The sequence below is a fragment of the Apium graveolens genome, chromosome 4 (genome assembly GCF_009905375.1).
Source record: "Apium graveolens cultivar Ventura chromosome 4, ASM990537v1, whole genome shotgun sequence".
Taxonomy (NCBI): Eukaryota; Viridiplantae; Streptophyta; class Magnoliopsida; order Apiales; family Apiaceae; genus Apium; species Apium graveolens.
In genome coordinates this window covers 191,186,213-191,209,022 of record NC_133650.1, presented here as the reverse complement: position 1 = coordinate 191,209,022, position 22,810 = coordinate 191,186,213, and the positions used below count along the sequence as shown (strand labels likewise).

The 22,810-nt window shown below is 37.8% G+C and overlaps 1 protein-coding gene across 1 annotated transcript; it reads right to left on the bottom strand.

Moving 5' to 3' along the window:
• Window positions 1–221: 221 nt before the first annotated feature.
• Window positions 222–22,473, bottom strand: LOC141716991 (squalene synthase-like). Its single transcript, XM_074519122.1, has 13 exons — window positions 22,288–22,473; window positions 22,086–22,128; window positions 21,896–21,985; window positions 21,652–21,727; window positions 21,188–21,257; window positions 20,964–21,107; window positions 2,255–2,359; window positions 1,488–1,634; window positions 1,273–1,351; window positions 903–991; window positions 702–793; window positions 536–587; window positions 222–390 (listed from the first exon to the last, which is right to left on the bottom strand). The coding sequence occupies exons 1-12, from the start codon at window positions 22,441–22,443 to the stop codon at window positions 548–550; spliced, it is 1,131 nt and encodes a 376-aa protein (XP_074375223.1). The 5' UTR covers window positions 22,444–22,473; the 3' UTR covers window positions 222–390; window positions 536–547.
• Window positions 22,474–22,810: the final 337 nt, after the last annotated feature.

Here is a 22,810-nt window from a genome sequence, read left to right as displayed (position 1 = left end):
ATACAGGTCTCTCGATTCTGTAATTACAAAATCAGTGCTATAAACTTGAATAGCTACTATATGATCTTTAACACTAGCAAAAAAAAAAAAAACAATTTTAAAGTGCAGGAAAATGAGAAAAGAGATGAAAAATTGAAATGTGCATATATATTTGATTATATCAATAAGTCATACTGCAGTCTCTAATAACCAAATACAAGTTCAACAAATAATCTAGCTTACTCATGCAACATGCATGCTATATTAAACTCCACTTGCAAGCAAAAATACGGATGATAACTTGAAACCTAACTTGATGAAAATAAAAGACTGTAGTCCGCTAGATCAATTGTGCTTAGAATGAAGAACAGATTCATGATCACCGCCAGAGGATTTTGGAAAGATACGATCCTGCACAGAAAGTATTAATTGATAGATTAATTCTTTACCAAAACATGATGTGAATTCCACAGACTTGATAGAAAGTTTATGCTAATGCAGCTATCTCTACGGTATCCTAAATTTATGAAGGTTGATTAAAGCAATATATACTCACCATATAAAAGAACTATATTATATCTTCAATGCTCTCGAAGATCACAGATTTTCTGGAAAACATAAATGGAAAGGTTTAGATATTTACAATTGATTTTGGTCTGAGAAAGAAGGGAGGAATGATAGTAATCTGCTATTAGAAAGAATGTGCATTTCTCTAAATTGACCTTGTGGCTAAGGTTGCAGAGTCCATGCATTTCTGCTTAATTGCTTCAAGTCTGTTTAAAGTTTCTGCAGCATGAGGGTCATTGTTGTTCACCTACAATGATTTCACATTGATAGTACTCATAAGCACAATGAAATGTGAACATCTAGACAGTAATACAGAGGCACATTTAGTTTGATACCCGCAGTTCTACGCTTTTTACCTTGGACTTTAGAAGACATGAAATATCATAAAAAGCACCATACACATCTGCCATTGTATTTGTCCTGTCAAATATTCTTTCTTTAAGATCTGGACAAAGAAAACAAGAGTTTCATCATAGTTAGAAAAGTAACAGAAAAACAAAAAGACAGTAAACATTAATTTATATATGAAAGTTACTAGAAATTGTTGAGTAGTACAGAAACAATCATAACATAAATTAAACCTTCCAAATTATTTATTAATTAATACACTCAACCATTCACAATTTCAATATTATTCAGAAAGAGACCACCTGGAAGTTTTACAACTAAGATAACAAAATTATAAGGACTCTGCGGACAACAATTCATCCCAAACTCTAATCTTACCTGGACTCTTTGGTTTGACAAGAGTTCTGAAGACTTGAAGGTTGTTATAGCACAAAGCCAGTTCTGCGATAGAAGCTACCTGTTTAAAGTGTATATACGAAATACATTAATCAACGACATTTGTTAAATCTCTAGTTTTGTGACGAAAAAGAAATATAGATGAACATTCACAGTCATGGAAACATTACAGGTTACTAGGGAGTGTAGATACATACCCGAGGCACTGCGTAGAACCTGAAGAAATAAGGATCTTTAATTTTACACATGAAGTCCAAGCAATCCTCTACATGCGTCAGTGCATTTGTGATCATTTCATTCAGCAATTGAACTGCCTTTATTGAGTTTTCCTCGTGTTGGAAGTCCTTCTCCAAATAAAGTTTGTACAAAACATATGAGAATATATCTTAAAAGCAACATTTTTAAGAGGGAGATGTGTATTTCTGAAATATTGTACTCCTAGGATACATTAGAACAAATAACGGACGTCTTATAAATGTCAGGTTGATCTAGGAGAGAGGATTGAAGCAATGCATGTTACATAGGTTTTAATGACATGCTTTTAAGTTTTATGTAACATATCATATAAGGTAAAAGTATTCAATTTGTTATAAACTAAAATTAAAATTGTCATGCACTCCGTCTTTAAATATATTTACTGCGCTTTGCGCGAGATCGGTATATTTAGATAATAATTCAAAAAAAAATATATCATTTATCTATTGCGCTTTGCGTGAGATCACTATATTTAAAAAATTAAAAAAAAAACATGTCATCCCATAAAATTTTCAATATACATGTTTTACATACGTCACCGCATGGGCATGACTAATTAAATATGAAATCTATATTTATGAAATATTGTGTACGGAATTTGTAGACTGAAACACGACTTTCGAATTTTCAGTAATATGGATCCATAATATTTAAACGAATCTCATGTATTTATAAAAAGTTTCATCAGCTTAGAATGCAGAGAAAAAACCTCGAGTTTATTCACGTATTTACTCCATATCTCTCGAACCCAGTACATTTTTCTCCTCGGTAATTCAGTCACGTCCTCATAATAGCTGTGAATGGTGTGCCTCTTCTGTAGTTACAAAAAGATATACATAATTAATGTTGAGAATTAAAACTAGCATTTAAAACTCAAGATTTGTGAACATTATAGCAAATAAATATATTCTACTTATGTTGTTGAATAAAAATTAGGGTTTTGATTACAATTAATGTTAGGGTTGTTGAATTTCGAATTTTAACGACAGTTCTCGCAGCTGGGACTAACTGTTCTCGCAAGATGTATACGTAACTCTGTGTTGTAGAGAATCAAGCCAAAAATGTAGTTCTAGTTTGAGGGTAGAGCCCTTTATATAGATGTTGAGTCTAGAGCTAGATTATGATAGGGAGATTTGGCGGACAAGTCTTCTCCTTAGATGGTAAGCCGAACTCTCCTAGACGGTGGATTCTAGATCCTTCGTAGGAGAGTTCATTTCCATGTTGGATTCGATGTAAGTGTCCTCGTGGACCTCATTCTCAGGCCTGCTCGGTGGGTTTATAACGTAGCTGGTTTTGGACAGTGGGCTACACGACCCACTAATGGGCTCTGACCGTGACCACCTACTTTAGGACGTGGCATCACGGGTTTTACCAGTCAACTTTAGGACACAATTAATTCAGTATTAATTGTGTCTTTACGAATTACTTTTCATCCATATCATTTGCCCCCAACTTCCAATAAAACTTATTGAGTTTTCGTAGAAGTTATAACGGTCTAATCACGACTAGAAGTTAATTTCTTCCCTTCTTGGGTTTAGTCTTAATATGAAGTGTGGAGCGGCCTATACATTCATAATGACTTATTCATTTTAAAGTGATATTTCAGTTTTTAGGCCTTTAGGAGGCTAATTAAAGAGCATTTAATGCTAAACCACCCTAATCGGGGCTAACGTCGGGCGGTGATCACCTTTTAACCTTCATCAAGGATAATTATAAGGTGAAAGCCACTAACAGACCCTAATCGGGGTTAATCGACCTTAAACACGACTAATCGTCCCCAAGAGGGGCTAATTCCAGGTTAACGACTGCTAATCGGGCTTTTCATAGCCAAATTTTGAAGTAAAGTACGCTAATTGGCCTTAATTACGACTAATTGGCCCTATTTGGGGTTAATTATTGAGCGCAAGTTGCTAATTATCCTTAATATAGGATAATCATAAGCTATATCACGCTAATTTACCTTAATCGAGACTAACTGGCCCTAATCGTGGCTAATTTTTGTTTAATTTTCATTAATCAGGACTAATTAGTAAACCTGAAAAAATTCAATTTTTTTTAATTTTTTCTTCTTTTCTCGTCGCCGTCTAGGCGACGGTGGCCGAGGGGCTCACCTGAAGGCCACTCGGCCAGGGGTGGCCACCGTGCCCCCTTGGATGAAAATTTTGACCCTTTTTTTTTCGTCTTCGTCTAGGAGACAGTGGCCGAGGGGCTCCCTTGGGGGCCACTCGGCCTAGGGGGTCTTTCATGCCCGAGCTCGGCTGGGGGTATGATCATGGTCTTCTTGACTGATTTTTTGAAAAACCCTTATCCTTTTGTTGGATGATCATCTCTTACTCAGCCTGAAAGCCTTCAAATATAATCTTACTCTTCCGATTCCACTCTTCCAAGAGTGGTCGTGGTGACTACCACGACTGAAAAGCCTTCAAATGTTATCTTACTCTTCTGATTCCACTCTTCCAAGAGTGGTCGTGGTGACTACCACGACTAAAAAGCCTTCAAATATAATCTTACTCTTCCGAGTCCACTCTTCCAAGAATGGTCGCGGTGACTATCAAGTCTAAAAAGCCTTCAAATGTAATCTTACTATTCTGAGTCCACTCTTCCAAGAGTGGTCGCGGTGACTACCACGACTGAAAAGCCTTTAAATATAATCTTACTCTCCCGAGTCCACTTTTCCAAGAGTGGTCGCAGTGACTACCACGACTGAAAAGCCTTTAAATGTAATCTTACTCTTCCGAGTCCACGCTTCCAAGAGTGGTCGCGCTGAGTACCACGACTGAAAAGCCTTCAAATGTAATCTTATTCTTTCGAGTCCACTCTTCCAAGAGTGGTCGCAGTGACTACCACAGTTGAAAAGCTTTCCCATGTTTAAAATCAGTTTTCTTGGAAGTTCATTTCCATGTTTCCTAATTCATTTACTTAATTAGGGAGATTAGTGTTGTTAATCCTAATTAGAGAATAACCCCTGATCTTAGCTTTAATTGAGTGTACTCGTGACTGTCTCCATAAACTCAGCTATTGTTTCCCTGGATTCTGTCCTGACAGAGCTTTTATTCGTTAGTTAGACATTTTTTCTATTTTCTTCGGGTAGTTTTAGTCATCTATAGGCATTTAACCTGTAAACAACCTACAAACGCGAACCAACCAGAGTGGTTACCTCTTTTTCTTATAAAAGGAGGGGAAAGCATTCATTTTTATTCACTTGTCACTTCTCAACTTCTCAAGTTCTCTCTAATTTTATCTTCTTCAAGTTTTTTAAGCTTTAGTCAAGCTCTCCTTGAAGATTTCTGAAAGACACAACGACCCTTCTTACGATGACAACGACAAGAATGATTGTGGGAACAACGGTCATTCTCCCTCCGTATCTGAGATGCTTGCTATTCGAGCCAAGGCAAGTTCACAGCGAGGTATGCTTCTCAATTGCTCTATGTCTTTGAAACCTTGTTCGACATGTTTTAGCTCGTCAAATATGTTCCAAGACTTGGTCGAGGAATTCCCATCTAGTGTTCACCTTGATACTTTTAGTCACATTAGTAAGCTCAGGAAGAGGGAATTCAGGCATATTAAACAAATATATAGCTTCCCTCCCGGGATGAAAGTTCGTATGGCTCTTGATAACGACCAGACCTATGACTGGAGCCCAACTCGTTTTTGTGTATTCAGAAGTTCTATCCTTGCGGGACTAAGGTTTCCCATTCATCCTTTTATCGTGGAGCCGCTTTCAGAGATAAGATCTCATCCTTATCAACTCTATCCAAATACATGGACTTTGATCATTGTGTTCATAATGAGATGCCATCAATTGGGGATTCCCTTAAGCACTACCATCTTTAGGAGAATTTTCTTATTCAAGAAGTCTCCCTTGTTAAGGGCTGGATGGGTTCATATTAATCATAGACCCGGAGTAGACAACATTATCAACTCACTTTCACTTCCGGATTCTTATCATGGTTAGAACAATAAATTTTTCATTCTTGAACTAGAAGACGGTGACTCGGGAGACATTTTCGTGCCTAGTTTTGGCAATGTAGTTAATCATCCCGATCACATTTGAAACTTACTATTCCCGAGTGTTATGCTTGAGATGCTCTTATTAGAGACAAGGGCCGGACTCACCTTTGACACATTTTGACCGAGAGAGCGCTAGTCGAAGCCGGAGTTAGTGGTCTTTCACTTGAGGGTATTTTACTTATTTAGTTTCAATTTTGAACAAGTTTGTTCTTATACCAATATTTTCCTTGTTTTTTATCATCTGCTGATGTCATAGACGCAGAGTTTACCAAGAAGGGGATCAAACCCACTCGGAGAATTCTCAATCAAGCTGCTAAAGAAGCAAGCCGTCTTCCTCCTAAGGTTCCCGTTTTCTTGGAGGAGTCTTCTGGAGGGAAGAAGAGGGTCAGGAGTTCTGATGGGAACAGCAAGACTCCTTTTTTACCCGGTTGGGAATATTTATCCAAGACTCTGTGATCGGGAGTCCGGAACTTGCTCTAGACTGGTCTAAGTGTGCCATCACAGCTCCTGACTTGATCAAGGTCACCACCCCCGACAAGCTTCTAGAGGCGGACATGCTGGGGGCTCATGCCTTATACCAGGTATGCTAAAATTCTTTAGCACGTTTAAACTTTTCTAGTATATTTTAGGGCTCTTCTTGAGCTTACTCTGATTGGTTAAATAGGCTTCACTAACTCCTTGATACTTGTCCACTCTCTTTCAGACCAATGATCATTTCAACGCCTTAGCTCTTCAAGGACGCAATCTGATGACAGAGAATATTGCCTTAAAAAAAGCAAAGAACAAGTGGGCGAAGAATTCCCAGTAGTGGGAGTCAAGGGCTATGGTGGTTGAGGACAGCAAAGCTGCGCTTCAGAAGCAACATGACAGCCTCGTAAGGAGGAATAAGATGAAGTGGAACACGATAGGTAATTTCTACCATAAGATATATGACTTCCTTCAGCTGATGTATCAGCATGACAACGAGATGCGTCCGGTGAACATGTCGCTTGGTTGGAATTCAGCCGTTACTAAGGTACATGGTGTTTATCCTGATGTTTTTCAGCCAGAAGACTTCCCTATTCCTTGGACTTCATCCGACACTAGCGTGGTCTCCCAAGTTCCTGACTCAGGTCCAATCGTGGCTCCTCAACACTCCAGCTCCAACTCAAGCCATTATGGCTCCAGGAGAAAAGCGCATGTCTGTGACAAAGCCAAGGGGAAAACCCCTGCTCGAGGAAGCCCAAGTGGAAAAGTTCCGTCCAAACGTCCATTGTATGGGAAGGTCCGTGATCCTGTTAAGGGAAATAGGATTCAAAATAAGGGTTCCTCCTCTTCCTCTTTGGAGAGCTCTGATAGCGAGACCAATGAGGATGAAGATGACATGAAGGTCACCAAGACGGCATAAAATGAGGAAGGAAGAAAGCTCCTCTGAGGAGTAATCTCCCAGCCTTGTATGGCCTAGATCGCCTCTTGTGGCTTTGATTTAAGACTTATTTATTCGTGGCCATATGTGGCCTTAAGATATTCTGAATTTATTTCCTAATTATATTTCGGGACCGACTTGTGATCCTTCGGGGTCTTTTATCTTTTATGCAGTATTAGCTTGTTTATCTACTTGTCTTTTATTTTCGGTATTTGGCCTTTCATGACTTGCACTTATCCAATGCTCATACATAAATCATTGATAGACAAGATGACAAAACAAACTTGCATAGATAGATAATATCCTGAAAAATGGGTTTAACCCTTACATAGAATAGAACTGGTTTCATCGACCTTATTACCACGCATATTACTAAGTACTAGAAACATAAGTTGCTTGTGCTAGACATGATAAACCCTTAGCTTTGATGCATGCCGGGGGGGACCTCATCTCCGCCCAAAGGTTCCAAAATATAGGATCCTCGTACTGGTGTCTTTTTGACGTTATAAGGTCCTTCCCAATTTGGGTCTAGATTCCCTTTCTCGCCAACTCCAGATGCCTCAATCTTCCTCAAAACCAAGTCTTCTTGATGGAAAAACCTCTCTTTAACCCTCCTATTATAGTAGAGGGAGGCTTTGTGCTGATGCTCTACATTACGGGTGTTGGCTTCGTCTCGGACTTCATCAATGAGGTCGAGAGCGAGCCTCATGCCTTCTTCATTAGTTTCAGGTTCGTATGTTTCAACCCTCAGTGATCCGTGGGTGATCTCAAGGGGCACAAATGCCTCGGCTCCGTAGGCCAATTCAAATGGGGTAGCTTCAGTTGAAACTTTGCGGTAGTACGATATGCCCAGAGTATTGGCAGCAACTCGTCCACCCAAGGGTTTCTTGAGCGTTCAACCCTCTTCTTAAGTCTATCAAGGATGATTCAATTAGCAACCTCTGCTTTCTTATTTTCTTGAGGATGTGCAAATGAGGAAAAAAATTGAGAAATATGTATGATGATTATCTTGGTGAGTGCCTTGGCCTCAATCCACTTAATGAAGTAGTCAATGGCGACCACGATGAACTTTCTTTGTCCCGATGCTATAGGAAAGGGACCTAGTATGTCCATTCCCCACCTCACGAAGGGGATGGGGGACCTAATGGATGTTAGCCTCTCTGAGGGCTGTCGAACTATAGGAGCGTGCCTCTGGCATCTATCACACTTCTTCACATAATCCTTTGCATCGGCTAGTATTGTAGGCCAGTAGAACCCCAACCGGGTTATTTTATGACCGAGGGACCTGCCCCCCAAGCGTTTTCCTCAAATCCCTTCATGAGATTCCTTGAGTGCCTCCTCTGCCGTGTGAGATCTTAAGCACTTCAAATATGAGATTATGAAAGACGCTTTGTATTAAAGGCCTTCAATTAGAGAGTACCTCAACGCTCTTACTGATAACTTGCGCGCTCCCGGGCATCATCCGGGAGCCAACCAATATCAAGGTGGTTCTTGATGGGGTCAATCTAGAAGCTAGTTAAACCAATTGGTGCTATCAGGTTTATAGCATGAATCGTCGGGGTCCTCAAAACTTGGATGTAGATACTTCTTAGATAGTTTTCAATTTCAGATGAGGCAAACTTGAAAAGGGCGTCGGCCGTAATATTCTTCTCTCTCGGAACATGTTCCGTGTACCGTTCATCAAATTGAGTCAATATTCCTTTCACGACCTTTAGTACTTGGCCATGGCATCATCTTTGGCCTCGAACTCCCCATTGACTTGGGAAATAACGAGCCTGGAATCTCCACAAATTTTAAGTCTCTTGGATCTCACAACTCTAGCCAAGCCTAATCCGACTATCAAAGCCTCATATTCCGCTTTGTTGTTCGTAGTTGGGAATTCCAAATTCAAATCATATTCGATCATGAACCCCTCAAGGCTTTTCAAGACTAGGAATGCACCACTAGATTTTTTTTGAACGCTCCGCCAAAATGGAGAACCCAATACTCCTTTAGAGTCAAGTCTTCTTCTTTATCCTTCTCTCCTCTGCCAAACTGGAGAACCCCGACTTCTTGGTCATGAATGGGGCATTCAACCATGAAGTTTGATAATTCTTGAGCCTTGATGGTTGTCCGAGGCTTATACTTGATATCAAATTCTCCCAACTCAATTGCCCATTTGATTAGCCTTCCACTCGCTCTAGGGCTGTGAAGAATGCTTCTTAAGGGTTGGTCTATCAGGACTTTTACTTTGTGTACTTGAAAGTACGGTCGTAGCTTCTTGGAGGCTATTATGAGGGCGAGCGCAAACTTTTCAGTGATGGAGTAGTTTAACTCGGCTCCGCGGAGCACTTTTCTTACATAGTAGACAGGCTTTTGAACCTTTTGTTCCTCCTTCACCAAAACAACACTCATATCCTGCTCAGAGACCGCAAGGTACATGTAAAGGATGTCCTCTGGACTTGGTTTGGCCAAAAATTGGGCTTTACTCATGTACTCCTTCAACTGTTCAAAGGCCACTTAGATTTCAGCAGTCCATTCGAACTTCTTCACCTTCTTCAAAGTTTTGAAAAAGAAGTGTCTCCTGACTTCGAAATGAATCTTCCCAATGCCTCAATCCCCCCTGTAAATTTCTGAACATCTTTTATGGAGTGGGGTGGCTCAATGTCTAGGATTGCTTTTATTTTATCGGGGTTTGCCTCAATTCCTCTTTTCGGGACCATGTGGCCCAAAAACTTTCCAGACCCAACGCCGAAGGCGCATTTAGCAGGGTTTAACATCATCTTGTGGTGCCTCGACACTTCGAATGCCTCTCCGAGGTGATCAATGTGATCGACGTTGGCTAGGCTTTTGAACAACATAACATCATCGTAGACTTCCATGGTTTTTCTGATTAGGTGAGCGAATATCTTATTCACCTACCTTTGATAGGTAGCTCCTGTGTTCTTTAGCTTATAAGCCATAACAAGATAGAAAAAAACACCAAAGTCAGTAATGAAAGATACCTTGCTAGTGTCATTCTTGTGCATTTTAATCCGATTGTAACCGCTGAAGCGACCATGAAACTAAGCATCTCGTGCCCAGTAGTGACATCGATCAGGGTGTCAATCCTTGATATAGGGTAGCATTACTTAGGGCATGCATCGTTGAGGTCGGTGAAGTCAATGCAAATCCTTCACTTTCCATTGGTTTTTTTACCATCACAAGGTTAGCCAACCATTCGGGGAATTGCACTTTCTCGATAAATTAAACTTCAAGGAGCTTCTCAACCTCCTACTTAATGGCCTCCATCCTATCTGATGCATAGGTTATCTTCTTCTGCTGCACGATTTTCCAAGTTGGATCGACATTCAACTTGTGAGTTATAAGGGTGGAGTCAATCCCAGGTATGTCGGTCATTTTCAAAGCAAACATGTCATTGTTCTCTTATAGGAACTTTGTTAATTAGTCCCTTAGGGGTCTTCCCAAGGACATTCCAATGTACGTGGCCTTATCATGGTCTAGCGGGTGTAAGAAAATTGGGACCAAGTCTTTAGCTGGCTTCCCTCGACTCTCACAATTCTCTCGGACATCCATGTCTTCAATTGGGAGGACATGCCCCCCGATTCCATCGAGCCTAAGTGCTGTTATATAGCAACTTCGGGCCATGTTATGATCTTCTTTCTCTTCTTCGACACCGTTTCTGGTTGGGACTTGAGTACTATATGGGCGCACGACTTAAAATTTATGGATCTTTATTTTCCCCTGATTGCGTTGTAGGTAGAGGTTGCCTTAACAGCCGGGAAATTTAGCATCCGCGTGGCCTCTCTGGGATCTTCTCCAATAGTCACGGGGAGTCGAATTGCTCCCTCTACTTGACATTCTACTTGGTTAAACCAGTAGATGGGTGCATCAGAGGGGGTCAGTTGGGAGTCAGTGTACCCCATCCTTAGAAATGTGTCATGGAACAAAATGTCCACGGAAGCTCCGTTGTTAGCCATGACCCTTTTGACAGGGCAATTACCAATTATCGAGGTGATATCTAGGGGATCATCCTGAGGGAATTTCAAACCATCAAGGTCGGGATCACCGAACTCCAGTAACATCTCAGACTTGGCACGTTTGGGTACGTCTCCGACTATAATCATCACCTCTCTGGTATAAGCCTTTCGAGAATTCTTTGTTCTTCCAACGGTCATTGGCCCTGAAAGGAATATGTCCTAAGTCCAATCATGTATGAGGATTTAGGAATAACTTTTATGTAATATGTTTTGATTTCATTGATATTAATAAAAGACTTGTTTTATTTTTATTACGGGCTTTATCTATTTAAGTGTTTAAATAAGATATACCATAGTTTAGAGTAAAGCTTTTTATGAATTATGATGAGATCATAATAGTGAGACCTAAAAGATGATAACTCTAAACTTAAATAGTTCCTGATCATAGGATTACTAACTAGTAATTAATAATCCACAAAGATCGGTACATACTATGCTTGCTTCATTATGAAGGATGTCTGTTCTCATAGACATTTGTGTGGTGACACTATAGCTAGTATGTAGGTGCTTATTATAGAATAAGTTCACTGAACATGACTCGCACAGCTGAACAACTGATGAAGTTCACTCACGTGTCAGCAGTTGTTCACATAGTGATAGTTGTACAAGTATCCTTAGACTTGAGGTCATCATAGTCATCTTGTGTACATTGAACTATGCTTTGGTTTAGTTCTTAGTCTCCAGGGACAATTATTAGGGCTCTACTGGGTATAGGAATTTGTACACGAAGATAGTGTATGATCAATATAGGATCTACCCCTTCCAGTGAAGGAAGCGAATGTTCAAGGCTGATCCACTTATGCTAGTTCAGGAATCTCTGGCCAGAGTGAATGAATTTAGAAAGGAGTTTCTAATTTGCATAGAACTACGCATAGTAAATGGTAAGCAAGTGATTAAATTAGATAGTCTTGACACGAGATCCATGCCTTGTATTTAATCGGGACATTGTAGGGTAGAAGGAGTTTATTGTACGGTAACTATTCACTGAATAGGTTCTTGGTATTCTAAGCAGTGAATTCATATTATCCGGATAGTCGCGATATGCTGAGAAGTATCCCTCACGATGTAGAATAAATGTGAATAATTAATTAATCATATTTAATAAATTAGAGAATTTATATAAATAATGATAAAATAGTTTTATTATTATTTATTTCTACTACCGGCTTAATATTGAACCTACAGGGTCACACCATAAAAAGAGAATGATTTAATGGTGGAGGAATTAATTAATAATGGCTAATAATTATTTATTTGTGAAATAAATAATTAATTGGAAAATTTAATAATTAATTAAATGAGATTTAATTGATTATAAATTAATTAAGAAAAGTTCTTAATATTATTAATTAAGGATTTAATTTTTGGAAATTAAATCAAGTGAGAGAATTATTTCTAAAGTGTTTAGAAAAAGGATTAATAATTAAAAGGTGTTTTAATTATTAATGAGAATAATAAATGGGATAATAATAATATTATTTATGGGAAAATTTCAGCTGAAAATTTTGCCTATAAATATACTATTATAGACCCTATTTTTATTCGAACCCCAAAACCCAAAAAGTTTGGAAAACCCAATTCTCTCCACCTCCTTCCTCCATCGTTTTCTTGGTGGATACCGGTGGAGTGCTTCATACTTGAGGAGCAACTGCTAAGGATCTCTGATCGTTGTCTCCGAATTATTTTAAAGGTTAGATTCGATCCCTCGTTTTTACCACGATTTATATGCTTTTATTTGGATTTTATATGTGTAAAAGTGTTTTGCCATTCCCCCGCTGCGATTAAAATCCAACAATGGTATCAGAGCATAGGTCGTATGCATATAGATCTGTGGTAAAAATTTCAGAATTTTATGTGCTTGTATGAATTAATTATGATTTTTACAAGTTATATCATGGATTAATTTTGTCTGATGAGAAATCGTTTCTCAGAATAATTTTGAATGTTGATCTGGGTTCTACAAGTGTTGTGGATCGTCTGGGTATTTTTTTCATAATTTTATGATGTATAGATTTTTTATTATGAATTTTTGAAGTTGTTGTAATTAAATTCATAATTAAATAATCATATATATATATATATATATAAATTGTAAGTATATATTTTGCATCTGCTGTTGTATTATCTGTGTTGTACTGCTGCACGGAAAAGGAGGCAGACAGAGAACAGTGGTGTCAGGCGGCTCGTTTTCCGAGGAAAAAGACGGCGACTGCTGCAGAAAAAAAAAGAAAAAAAAGGGTGTCGCGCATTCCGGGAATGCGTTACACCCTGTGGCGCATTCACGGAATGCGTTACACCTTTTAATTGGTTAAAAGGGCTGTAACGCATCACCAGAATGTGTTACAGGCCTTGTAACGCGTTCCTGTAATGCGTTACATCCCGACTGTTTACATTAAAATTGATTTTCTGGGAGTTTCGTAACTCCGTTTTAGGCGTGCAATATACCGTTGGATTCGTTTTTCCGAGACGGATCTAATAGAGTGATCAATTTTAGTTTATATAAAAGTTTTGAACTGTTTATATTTCCGAAAGTGTTTTAAAGCTGTTTTTAACTGTTTTTAATTGCTTTTAAATGCTTCATGTGATACATAGAGATGTATAATGCTTAGACTAATGTGCTAGATGATATAACATGCCTACCTTGATGTTTATTCATGTTGATATATGTGATATATGCTTTGTTTATCATGCGATGATAGATTTAGGTGAACTTAAATGAACATAAGGCGTTTGTTAGACAACCTAGTATAGTGAAATTGTTTCATAACCTTAAGAATAATATTATGAATACAATCATGAGATTCTTGTGTTTATGAAACACGTAATTGAATATGAATTTTCGATATGAGAGAAAGAATGATTCTGTCAACAACAGATTTCTATCTGTAAGAAAGGGTTATTAAGTGACGCACTTGACAATGCTCCACCCGATCAGGGAATCATCTGATTATTGATTATTAATTTGAAATATTTAATTTAAAAGGAAGAATCTCTTTATAATATGATTATGATTGTAACGTAATATAATCCCTCTAAAATTAAATAATATCAAGTAGTAATTGGCCAATGACACAACGGGCTTGTGTCGGTCAAAGCCTTCCAACATGATAGAAAAGTAGTTCTTATTTTTGAATCATTGTCATTTCGTGCCACAGCCGAGGGCTTTGATTTCGAAATAAAAAAATACTTGTCTATTACATAGAGATGTGTACATTGAATAAGAATCTAAAGTTCGTTACGTGCCACAACCGTGGGCCTTTGGGGACTGATTCAATTGTACGGAATGTTGGGTTAGACTTAACTTAGAATATTGAGTTTGTCGTGCCACAGCCATGATTCAATTATTCAAGAGGCTAAAGTTTGATTAGGGAATAACATTAGATGTAATTGACAAGAGTTGTCTGCCTATTGAACATTACATGGCGTTTCGTGCCACAGCCGGGGTTGTGTAATGGAATATAGGATCTCTATTCCCACTAGCATTATGAATGCTTATTTTTCACGTAGGGGTTTGGATAAATTAGATAAACTAGTGGGAGCCACTTATGAATAAAGACCCGATTCATATAGTGTTTTAAAATGAAATCGAATATTTACTAAGTGTTGTTATGTGTTTATCATTTACAGATTTACTTTGTACGTTATGTCTTCTGCACTATCACTCAGGAGCATACTGGATGCTCACAAATTGACTGGTCCTAATTATGCTGACTGGCTTCGAAACTTGAGAATTGTTCTCAGGATTGAGAAGCTGGAATACGTGATTGACTCACCTAAGCCTACTGAACCTGCTAGTGATGCACATAATGATGAACATGTTGTGTATCGTAAGTGGATAGATGATGCAAATGTTGCTCAATGCATCATGCTAGCTTCCATGAACATTGAGCTACAGAAGCAACATGAGCATATGGATGCTCACACTATCCTAATGCATCTACAAGAGTTGTATGATGTGGCGGGGAGGACAGCTCGATATGAGATATCGAAGGAGTTGTTCGGTTGTAGGATGTCTGAGGGATCATCGGTGAATGACCATGTACTTAAGATGATCAATTTGATTGAATGTCTTGGATAACTTGGTTTTGCCATGGATGGGGAGCTGAGCCAAGACTTAGTCTTGAAATCGCTTCCGAGTTCGTTCTCGCAGTTTGTTGTGAACTTTCACATGAATAAGTTGGATGTCAGCCTGCCTGAACTCCACAACATGTTGAAGACTGCGGAATCGAATTTTCCCCCTAAGAAGAGTTCTGTTCTTCTAATTGGTGAAGGTTCCAATCCTAAGAAAAGGAAGAGGAACTCTTCCAATAAGAAGAAAGTAGGTGAAAAAACGCCGGTTCCACCAAAAGCTGAAGACCCCAAGAGCAAAGTTGTTTGCTTTCACTATAACAAGGTGGGGCACTGGAAGAGGAACTGCAAGGTTTACCTTGCAGAATTGAAGAAGAAGAAGGGTAGTGAGACTACCGCTTCTGATTCAGGTATGTTCATGATAGAAGTGAATATGTCATTAAATCAAATTTCTACTTGGGTATTAGATACCGCCTATGGTTCTGACATCTGCAATTCGTTGCAGGGACCAAAGAGAAGTAGGACTCTTGAGGAAGATGAGGTGATTCTACTGATGGGAAATGGAGCAAAAGTTGCTGCTGAAGATGTAGAATCATTTCATTTACTTATGCCTACGGGCAAGACTATTATTTTAAATAATTGTTATTTTGTTCCCTCGATTGTGAGGAATATTATTCCCATATTAGACTTGGCTGGATTTTCATTTATTATTGAGAATAATGAATGTTCTATTCTTAGAGATAATATTCTTTATGGACGTGGTACTTTAAATAATGGTCTGTATAAATGTGACATAATTTACTTCAGATTGAACAAACTAATAAAAGAAAAGGGATGATGAAAATCTCACTTCATAGTGGCACTGCAGTCTCCATTTAGTAGACATGGAGAGAGGACTGCAAATTTGCTAGGAATGGTACACACAGATGTATGTGGACCAATGTCTAAGCAAGCCATGGGTGGATTTTCAAACTTCATTACTTTCATAGATGATAGATCTAGATTCGGATATGTGTTTGATGAAACACAAGTCTGAAGCCTTTGAAAAGTTCAAAGAGTATAAGTATGAAGTGGAGAAACAAACCAAACAGAGTATTATAATTCTTCGATTAGATCGAGGTGGTGAATACTTTAATGGAGTGTTTCTAGATTATCTCAAAGTAAATGGTATAGTCTCCCAGTGGACGCCTCCAGATTGGTATCTGAAAGGAGAAATCGAACTTTGTTAGACATAGTTCGGTCCATGATGAGCTATGCAAATCTTCCAGTATTCCTATGGGGTTATGCATTGGAAACCTCAGCATATTTACTGAATAAGGTGCTTTCCAAATCTGTTCCTCAAACTCTGTATGAGATATGGAAAGAAAGGAAACCGAGTCTTAAACACGTTAAGATTTGGGGATGTCCAGCTTATGTCAAGAAAGTTGACCCAGATAAGCTGGAATATCGATCCGTAAAATGTAGTTTTGTGGGATATCCTAAAGAGACTTTAGGGTATTACTTTTACATCGATCATCGGGTGTTTGTCTCCAGACATGCTACCTTCTTGGAAAAGGAGTTTATCCTTGAAGGAAATAGTGGGAGCAAAATTGAACTTGATGAAGTTCAAGAAACACAAACTACTACGGTTCAAGTGGAAACACCTGTTCTGACTGAACAACCTTTTGTGGAACAGCCCATTCATAGATCAGGGAGAGTGTCTCGCCAACCTGAGAGGTAATATGGCCTTGTCATTGAGAATGACAATGAGTTGTCGATCATTGATGATGACGACCCTGTAACCTATAATGAGGCTATGAGTATTGTTGACTCAGAGAAATGGCATAGTGCCATGAAATCCGAAATGGAATCTATGTATAAGGTATACAAAATATAGATTATAGCAGATGGCCAGGTGGAGACCTTTAAGGCCAGGCTTTTGGCAAAAGGATTCAAACAAAGGCAATGGATTGACTTTGATGAAACTTTTTACCTATAGCCCTGTTAAAATCAGTTCGGATTTTGCTTGCGATTGCTGCTTACTACGACTATGAGATCTGGCAAATAGCCAGATGGTTTTCTTTCCAAGAGAAATGAAAACCTAGTGTGTAAGCTGCTACGAACCATATGTGGTTTAAAGCAAGCTTCTCGAAAGATGGAACATTCGTTTTGATGAGACAATCAAAGAGTTTGATTTTATCAAAAACGAAGATGAACCATGTGTCTACAAAAGGGTTAGTGGGAGCGCGGTAACATTTCTTGTATTGTATTGAATTAGAGTTGACACACATAACAACATAGCAGACCCACTCACAAAGCTACTTTATGAAAGTCACTTTGATCGTCATAAAGACAAGATGGGTATTAGATACCAGAGTGATTGGCTTTATTACAAGTGGGAGATTGAAAGGAATATGTCCTAAGTCCAATCATGTATGAGGATTTAGGAATAACTTTTATGTAATCTGTTTTGATTTCATTGATATTAATAAAAGACTTGTTTTGTTTTTATTACAGGCTTTATCTATTTAAGTGTTTAAATAAGATATACCATAGTTTAGAGTAAAGCTTTTTATGGATTATGATGAGATCATAATAGTGAGACCTAAAAGATGATAACTCTAAACTTAAATAGTTCCTGATCATAGGATTACTAACTGGTAATTAATAATCCGCAAAGATCGGTACATACTATGCTTGCTTCATTATGAAGGATGTCTGTTCTCATAGACATTTGTGTGGTGACACTATAGCTAGTATGTAGGTGCTTATTATAGAATAAGTTCACTGAACATGACTCGCACAGCTGAACAACTGATGGAGTTCACTCACGTGTCAGCAGTTGTTCACATAGTGATAGTTGTACAAGTATCCTTAGACTTGAGGTCATCATAGTCATCTTGTGTACACTGAACTATGTTTTGGTTTAGTTCTTAGTCTCCAGGGACAATTATTAGGGCTCTACTGGGTATAGGAATTTATACACGAAGATAATGTATGATCAATATAGGATCTACCCCTTCCAGTGAAGGAAGCGAATGTTCAAGGCTGATCCACTTATGTTAGTTCAGGAATCTCTGGCCAGAGTGAATGAAATTAGAAAGGAGTTTCTAATTTGCATAGAACTACGCATAGTAAATGGTAAGCAAGTGATTAAATTAGATAGGCTTGACACGAGATCCATGCCTTGTATTTAATTGGGACATTGTAGGGTAGAAGGAGTTTATTGTACGGTAACTATTCACTGAATAGGTTCTTGGTATTCTAAGCAGTGAATTCATATTATCCGGATAGTCGCGATATGCTGAGAAGTATCCCTCACGATGTAGAATAAATGTGATTAATTAATTAATCATATTTAATAAATTAGAGAATTTATATAAATAATGATAAAATAGTTTTATTATTATTTATTTCTACTACCGGCTTAATATTGAACCTACAGGGTCACACCATAAAAAGAGAATGATTTAATGGTGGAGGAATTAATTAATAATGGATAATAATTATTTATTTGTAAAATAAATAATTAATTGGCAAATGTAATAATTAATTAAATGAGATTTAATTGATTATAAATTAATTAAGAAAAGTTCTTAATATTATTAATTAAGGATTTAATTTTTGAAAATTAAATCAAGTGAGAGAATTATTTCTAAAGTGTTTAGAAAAAGGATTAATAATTAAAAGGTGTTTTAATTATTAATGAGAATAATAAATGGGATAATAATAATATTATTTATGGAAAAATTTCAGCTGAAAATTTTGCCTATAAATATACTATTATAGACCCTATTTTTATTCGAACCCCAAAACCCAAAAAGTTTGGAAAACCCAATTCTCTCCACCTCCTTAACATCGTTTTCTTGGTGGATACCGGTGGAGTGTTTCACACTTGAGGAGCAACTGCTAAGGATCTCTGATCGTTGTCTCCGAATTATTTTAAAGGTTAGATTCGATCCCTCATTTTTACCACGATTTATATGCTTTTATTTGGATTTTATATGTGTAAAAGTGTTTTGCCATGCCCCCGCTGCGATTAAAATCCAATAGGCCCTCTGGAGATCATGTTGATCACTGGCCTTCTGGGCTATGGGTTTCGACCTTTGTTGTTACCCATTGGTCGTTATCCCTTTTGGGGCCTCCTCCATCATTGTTCTTGACGAATCTTCCGCATTTTTCTCTTCGAATGAGATACCTGATCTCGTCCTTGAGCTATCTACAATCGTTGGTATCATAACCAACGTCCTTATGGAACCTACAAAATTGGTTCTTGTCTCTCTTCTCGGGGTCTCCTCTTAGTGGCTTCGACCATCTGAAATCTTTATCTTTCTTAATTTCCATCAGTATTTGGCTCTTTGGCGCATTCAACCTTGTGTATTCAGTAAACCTTGGTCCTTGATTTTTTGGAAGGAGAAACTTTTCCTTGGCGTCGTACTCTTGGTCTGTCTTCCGCTTCTTGTTGAGAATGGGTTCATTGTTTACCACTGTCTTTCTCATGCTTTCCTCCACCTTGATGTATTTTATGGCCCTATTTTGGAGCTGTAACATGCATTAAAAGGGCGGTTAGCTAGGGACATCTTGAAGAACTCATCTTTAGTCCCTTGATGTAGTGCTATCATAGCTACTTTGTCGTCAAGATCCGGGACCTTCGGGGCTTCTTTCATGAACCTATTCAGGTAATCTCTCAGGAACTCCTATGCTCCTTGCACAATACCCATGAGGGAGGCTGAACTTTTCTTGTGCACTCTGCCGCTAATAAATTTCTTGATGAAGGTTTGTCTTAGTTCTCTAAAAGACCTAGTTGAGTTAGGGGGTAGACGGATGTACCATCTTTGAGCCATACCCGACAAGGTCTGAGGAAAGGCCCGATACTTAATAGCGTTGTCTACGGGCTGTAGCAATAGGGCGTTAGAGAACGACCTGACATGATTAGCTGGGTCACCGGTACCATCAACGCTTTGATGGTGGTCGTCTTGAACTTTCTTGAGATATGAGCATTCATTATGTCTTCAATGAATGGTGGATTCGGATCATCAGGATCTTGGATTGAGGGATTCGTCCCTTGAGGTTAAGCCTCAGATGCCCCTACGGGGGTTCCTCCACCTTGAGTGGTGGTATAGGTTGAGTGTAGGAGTATCTCCACTATCGATGAGATTGTTTGTGATGGGATGGGATTGTCGGTTCCACCATTGTTTCTGCTCCATGTAAGTATCATGGTCGTTGTTGTATTCCCACAGACGACGCCAAATGTTGTGGAATAAAAACTAGGGTTGTGATTATAATTAATGTTAGGGTTGTTGAAATTCGAGCTTTAATGGTTGTTTTCGTGGTGGGGACTAGCTGTACTCGCAAGATGCCTACGAATCTCTATGTTGTAGAGAATCAAGCCAAAAACGTAGTTCTAGGTTGGGGGTAGAGCCTTTTATATAGATGTTGAGTCTAGGGTTAGACTAGGGTAAGGAGACTTGGTGGACAAGTATCCTACTTGGATGGTAAGTAGGACTCTCCTAGACGGTGGATTCTGGGTCCTTCATAGGAGAGTTCGTTTACATGTTGGATTCGATGCAGGTTTCCTTGTGGACCTCAGTCCCTGCTCGGCGGGCTTATCACGTAGCTGATTTCGGGCCGTGGGTTACACGACCCAGTTTGGGTCGTGGCCGTGATAGTATGCTCGGATTATTAAAACTCATATTGGGCCGTGACTGTGACGACCTACTTTGGGCCGTGGCGTCAATGGTTTTAACCAGTCAACTTTAGGACACAATTAATTCAGTATTAATTATGTATTTACAGATTACTTTTCATTTATATCAACCTATCCATTTAAAATAATAGAATCATATAAAAAACACATGTCCTAATCAATATTTCGAAAAAAATATTGACAATACATAACAGGGGTCGTCTACACATATCATTATAAATAATCTTACCTGATGCAAGCAAGCCATTGAAAGGGAGAGTGAATCATCAGCTAAATCTTCTCCAATCAAGACATGACCCAGTTTCAACGTCCCAGACATAAAAAGGCCATGCACGAACATTGTATATTCTTCATATTCGCTCATTGTTTCTATCTGACCACACCAATAAGAATATATACACTTATATGTAAAATAAAATTAAATTTGATAAACTCAAAGCTTTAAGTGTATACCTCCTTGGGCATAAATTTTGCCATTCCTTGGCTCATTTTCTTTGTAACATCATAAATAATCTCCTGAGAACTGCAAAATAATGGATAGAGAGACATCATCGGGTAAATTCAAAAAACTACATCAAATATCATGCTTTATGAGCTATAATTATTGTGTACATATGAATCATTAAAATTAAAATATACTTTCTCTATCCTATTAAATTTTTTATATTGGGGTCCCGGATTTGTCACCTATTTTAAAGTTTCAATATAGTTTTATAAATTATTTTAAATTGTTTTTTATTCTATATAAAAACTTAATGTTTAAAATTTAATATAAAAATTAAAAATTTTAAAAATGAATTATTAAAGTATACTTGAAATTCACTTTAAAATTCGTGTAGTAGTATTGAAAAAAAATCTGTGAATATAATTCAATGGTAAGAAGAAAATATAAGATAAATAAGATCTTGATATTACACCTGCTGTCAAGGTTCATAAAAGCGGCTTGAATGTGATGATGCCCTTGTGTGAGTTCTCTATCTGCATTGGTACCACCTTTATACAAAAAATTGAATAACAACTATTTAATCACCACAACTATACAGAAAATTTACATACTAAAATTCCTACATCTTTTTTGAGTTATAAACGGGGATTGTTAGGGCACATAAACTTTGGAGGATGTAATAAGCATTTTCAATCTTAATTGCAAAGATATCTTACATATAAATTTCCAGTCGTTATCAGATAGAAAATGATGATAATCAGACAAAACAGGTGTTTTGACATCAGCTGGTATCTGCATATCATCCTCTACAGAAGGGTAAAAATGATTAATATATAAATTCTCAGTGAACTATATATACACACATATACTGTATATTAACGAAACAAATGATTAGTAGGCACGTACCAATTGTATCTAGATTACGGAGTAAAAGATACATATTACAAATCTGCGGAAAAGAAAAAGAATAGTTACGAAAATTTAGAAATGAATGAAGATAAAAAAAAGTTACAAAACTTTTGTGACAAACAAAACATTAAATTTATAAACAGAACGGTGTAACAAGTGAGGGGGGGGGGGATATAATGTGTGATGTAATTTGTATTACCGAATCGCGAAGCTGGGGTTGAGGGATTTGCAGCACAAGAGCAGCAAAGCTTTTCGAAACCTTTGGAAGCATTTGATGACAGTAATTCCAATGGTCCTCAGTACTAGTTGAAAGTGTCTTTCCAGAAGGTTTTGCCAATGCAGCCACTGCGGTCATGTAACGACTTACTGGGGAATAGATCTTCCTATGCAATGCTGTTGAATAGTTGGACATGGCCATTACGCTTAAGGTTACCATTTTCTTTTCTCAAACAAAGTGTGGCTGGCGGTTGATGCTTCTCCGTATTGTCTTCTTCTTCTAATATATGCGTGGGCGTGTGAGGAAATTGTTAAGAATTTAACATTCGATAAAAATATAGATTTGCAAATATTCTAAAATGTGATATGTACATTAAAATAATATTGTTGGTATTCTTTTTAGGTAGATTTATTTATTTGTTTCTTTTTCTGTATTTTTAATATATTTCATTTTTAGTGTTTTATACTCTAGGCGTACTAATTACTCCCGCATATTATACATCAGT

Excerpts from the sequence above, each read along its gene's own strand:
- LOC141716991 (XM_074519122.1), bottom strand. The coding sequence starts at position 22,443 with ATGACCGCAGTGGCTGCATTGGCAAAACCTTCTGGAAAGACACTTTCA. Across the intron at positions 21,986-22,085 it reads CCGTAATCTAGATACAATTG|AGGATGATATGCAGATACCA; the intron begins GTACGTGCCTAC and ends ACCCTTCTGTAG. Across the intron at positions 2,360-20,963 it reads CAATGGCTTGCTTGCATCAG|AAGAGGCACACCATTCACAG; the intron begins GTAAGATTATTT and ends TTGTAACTACAG.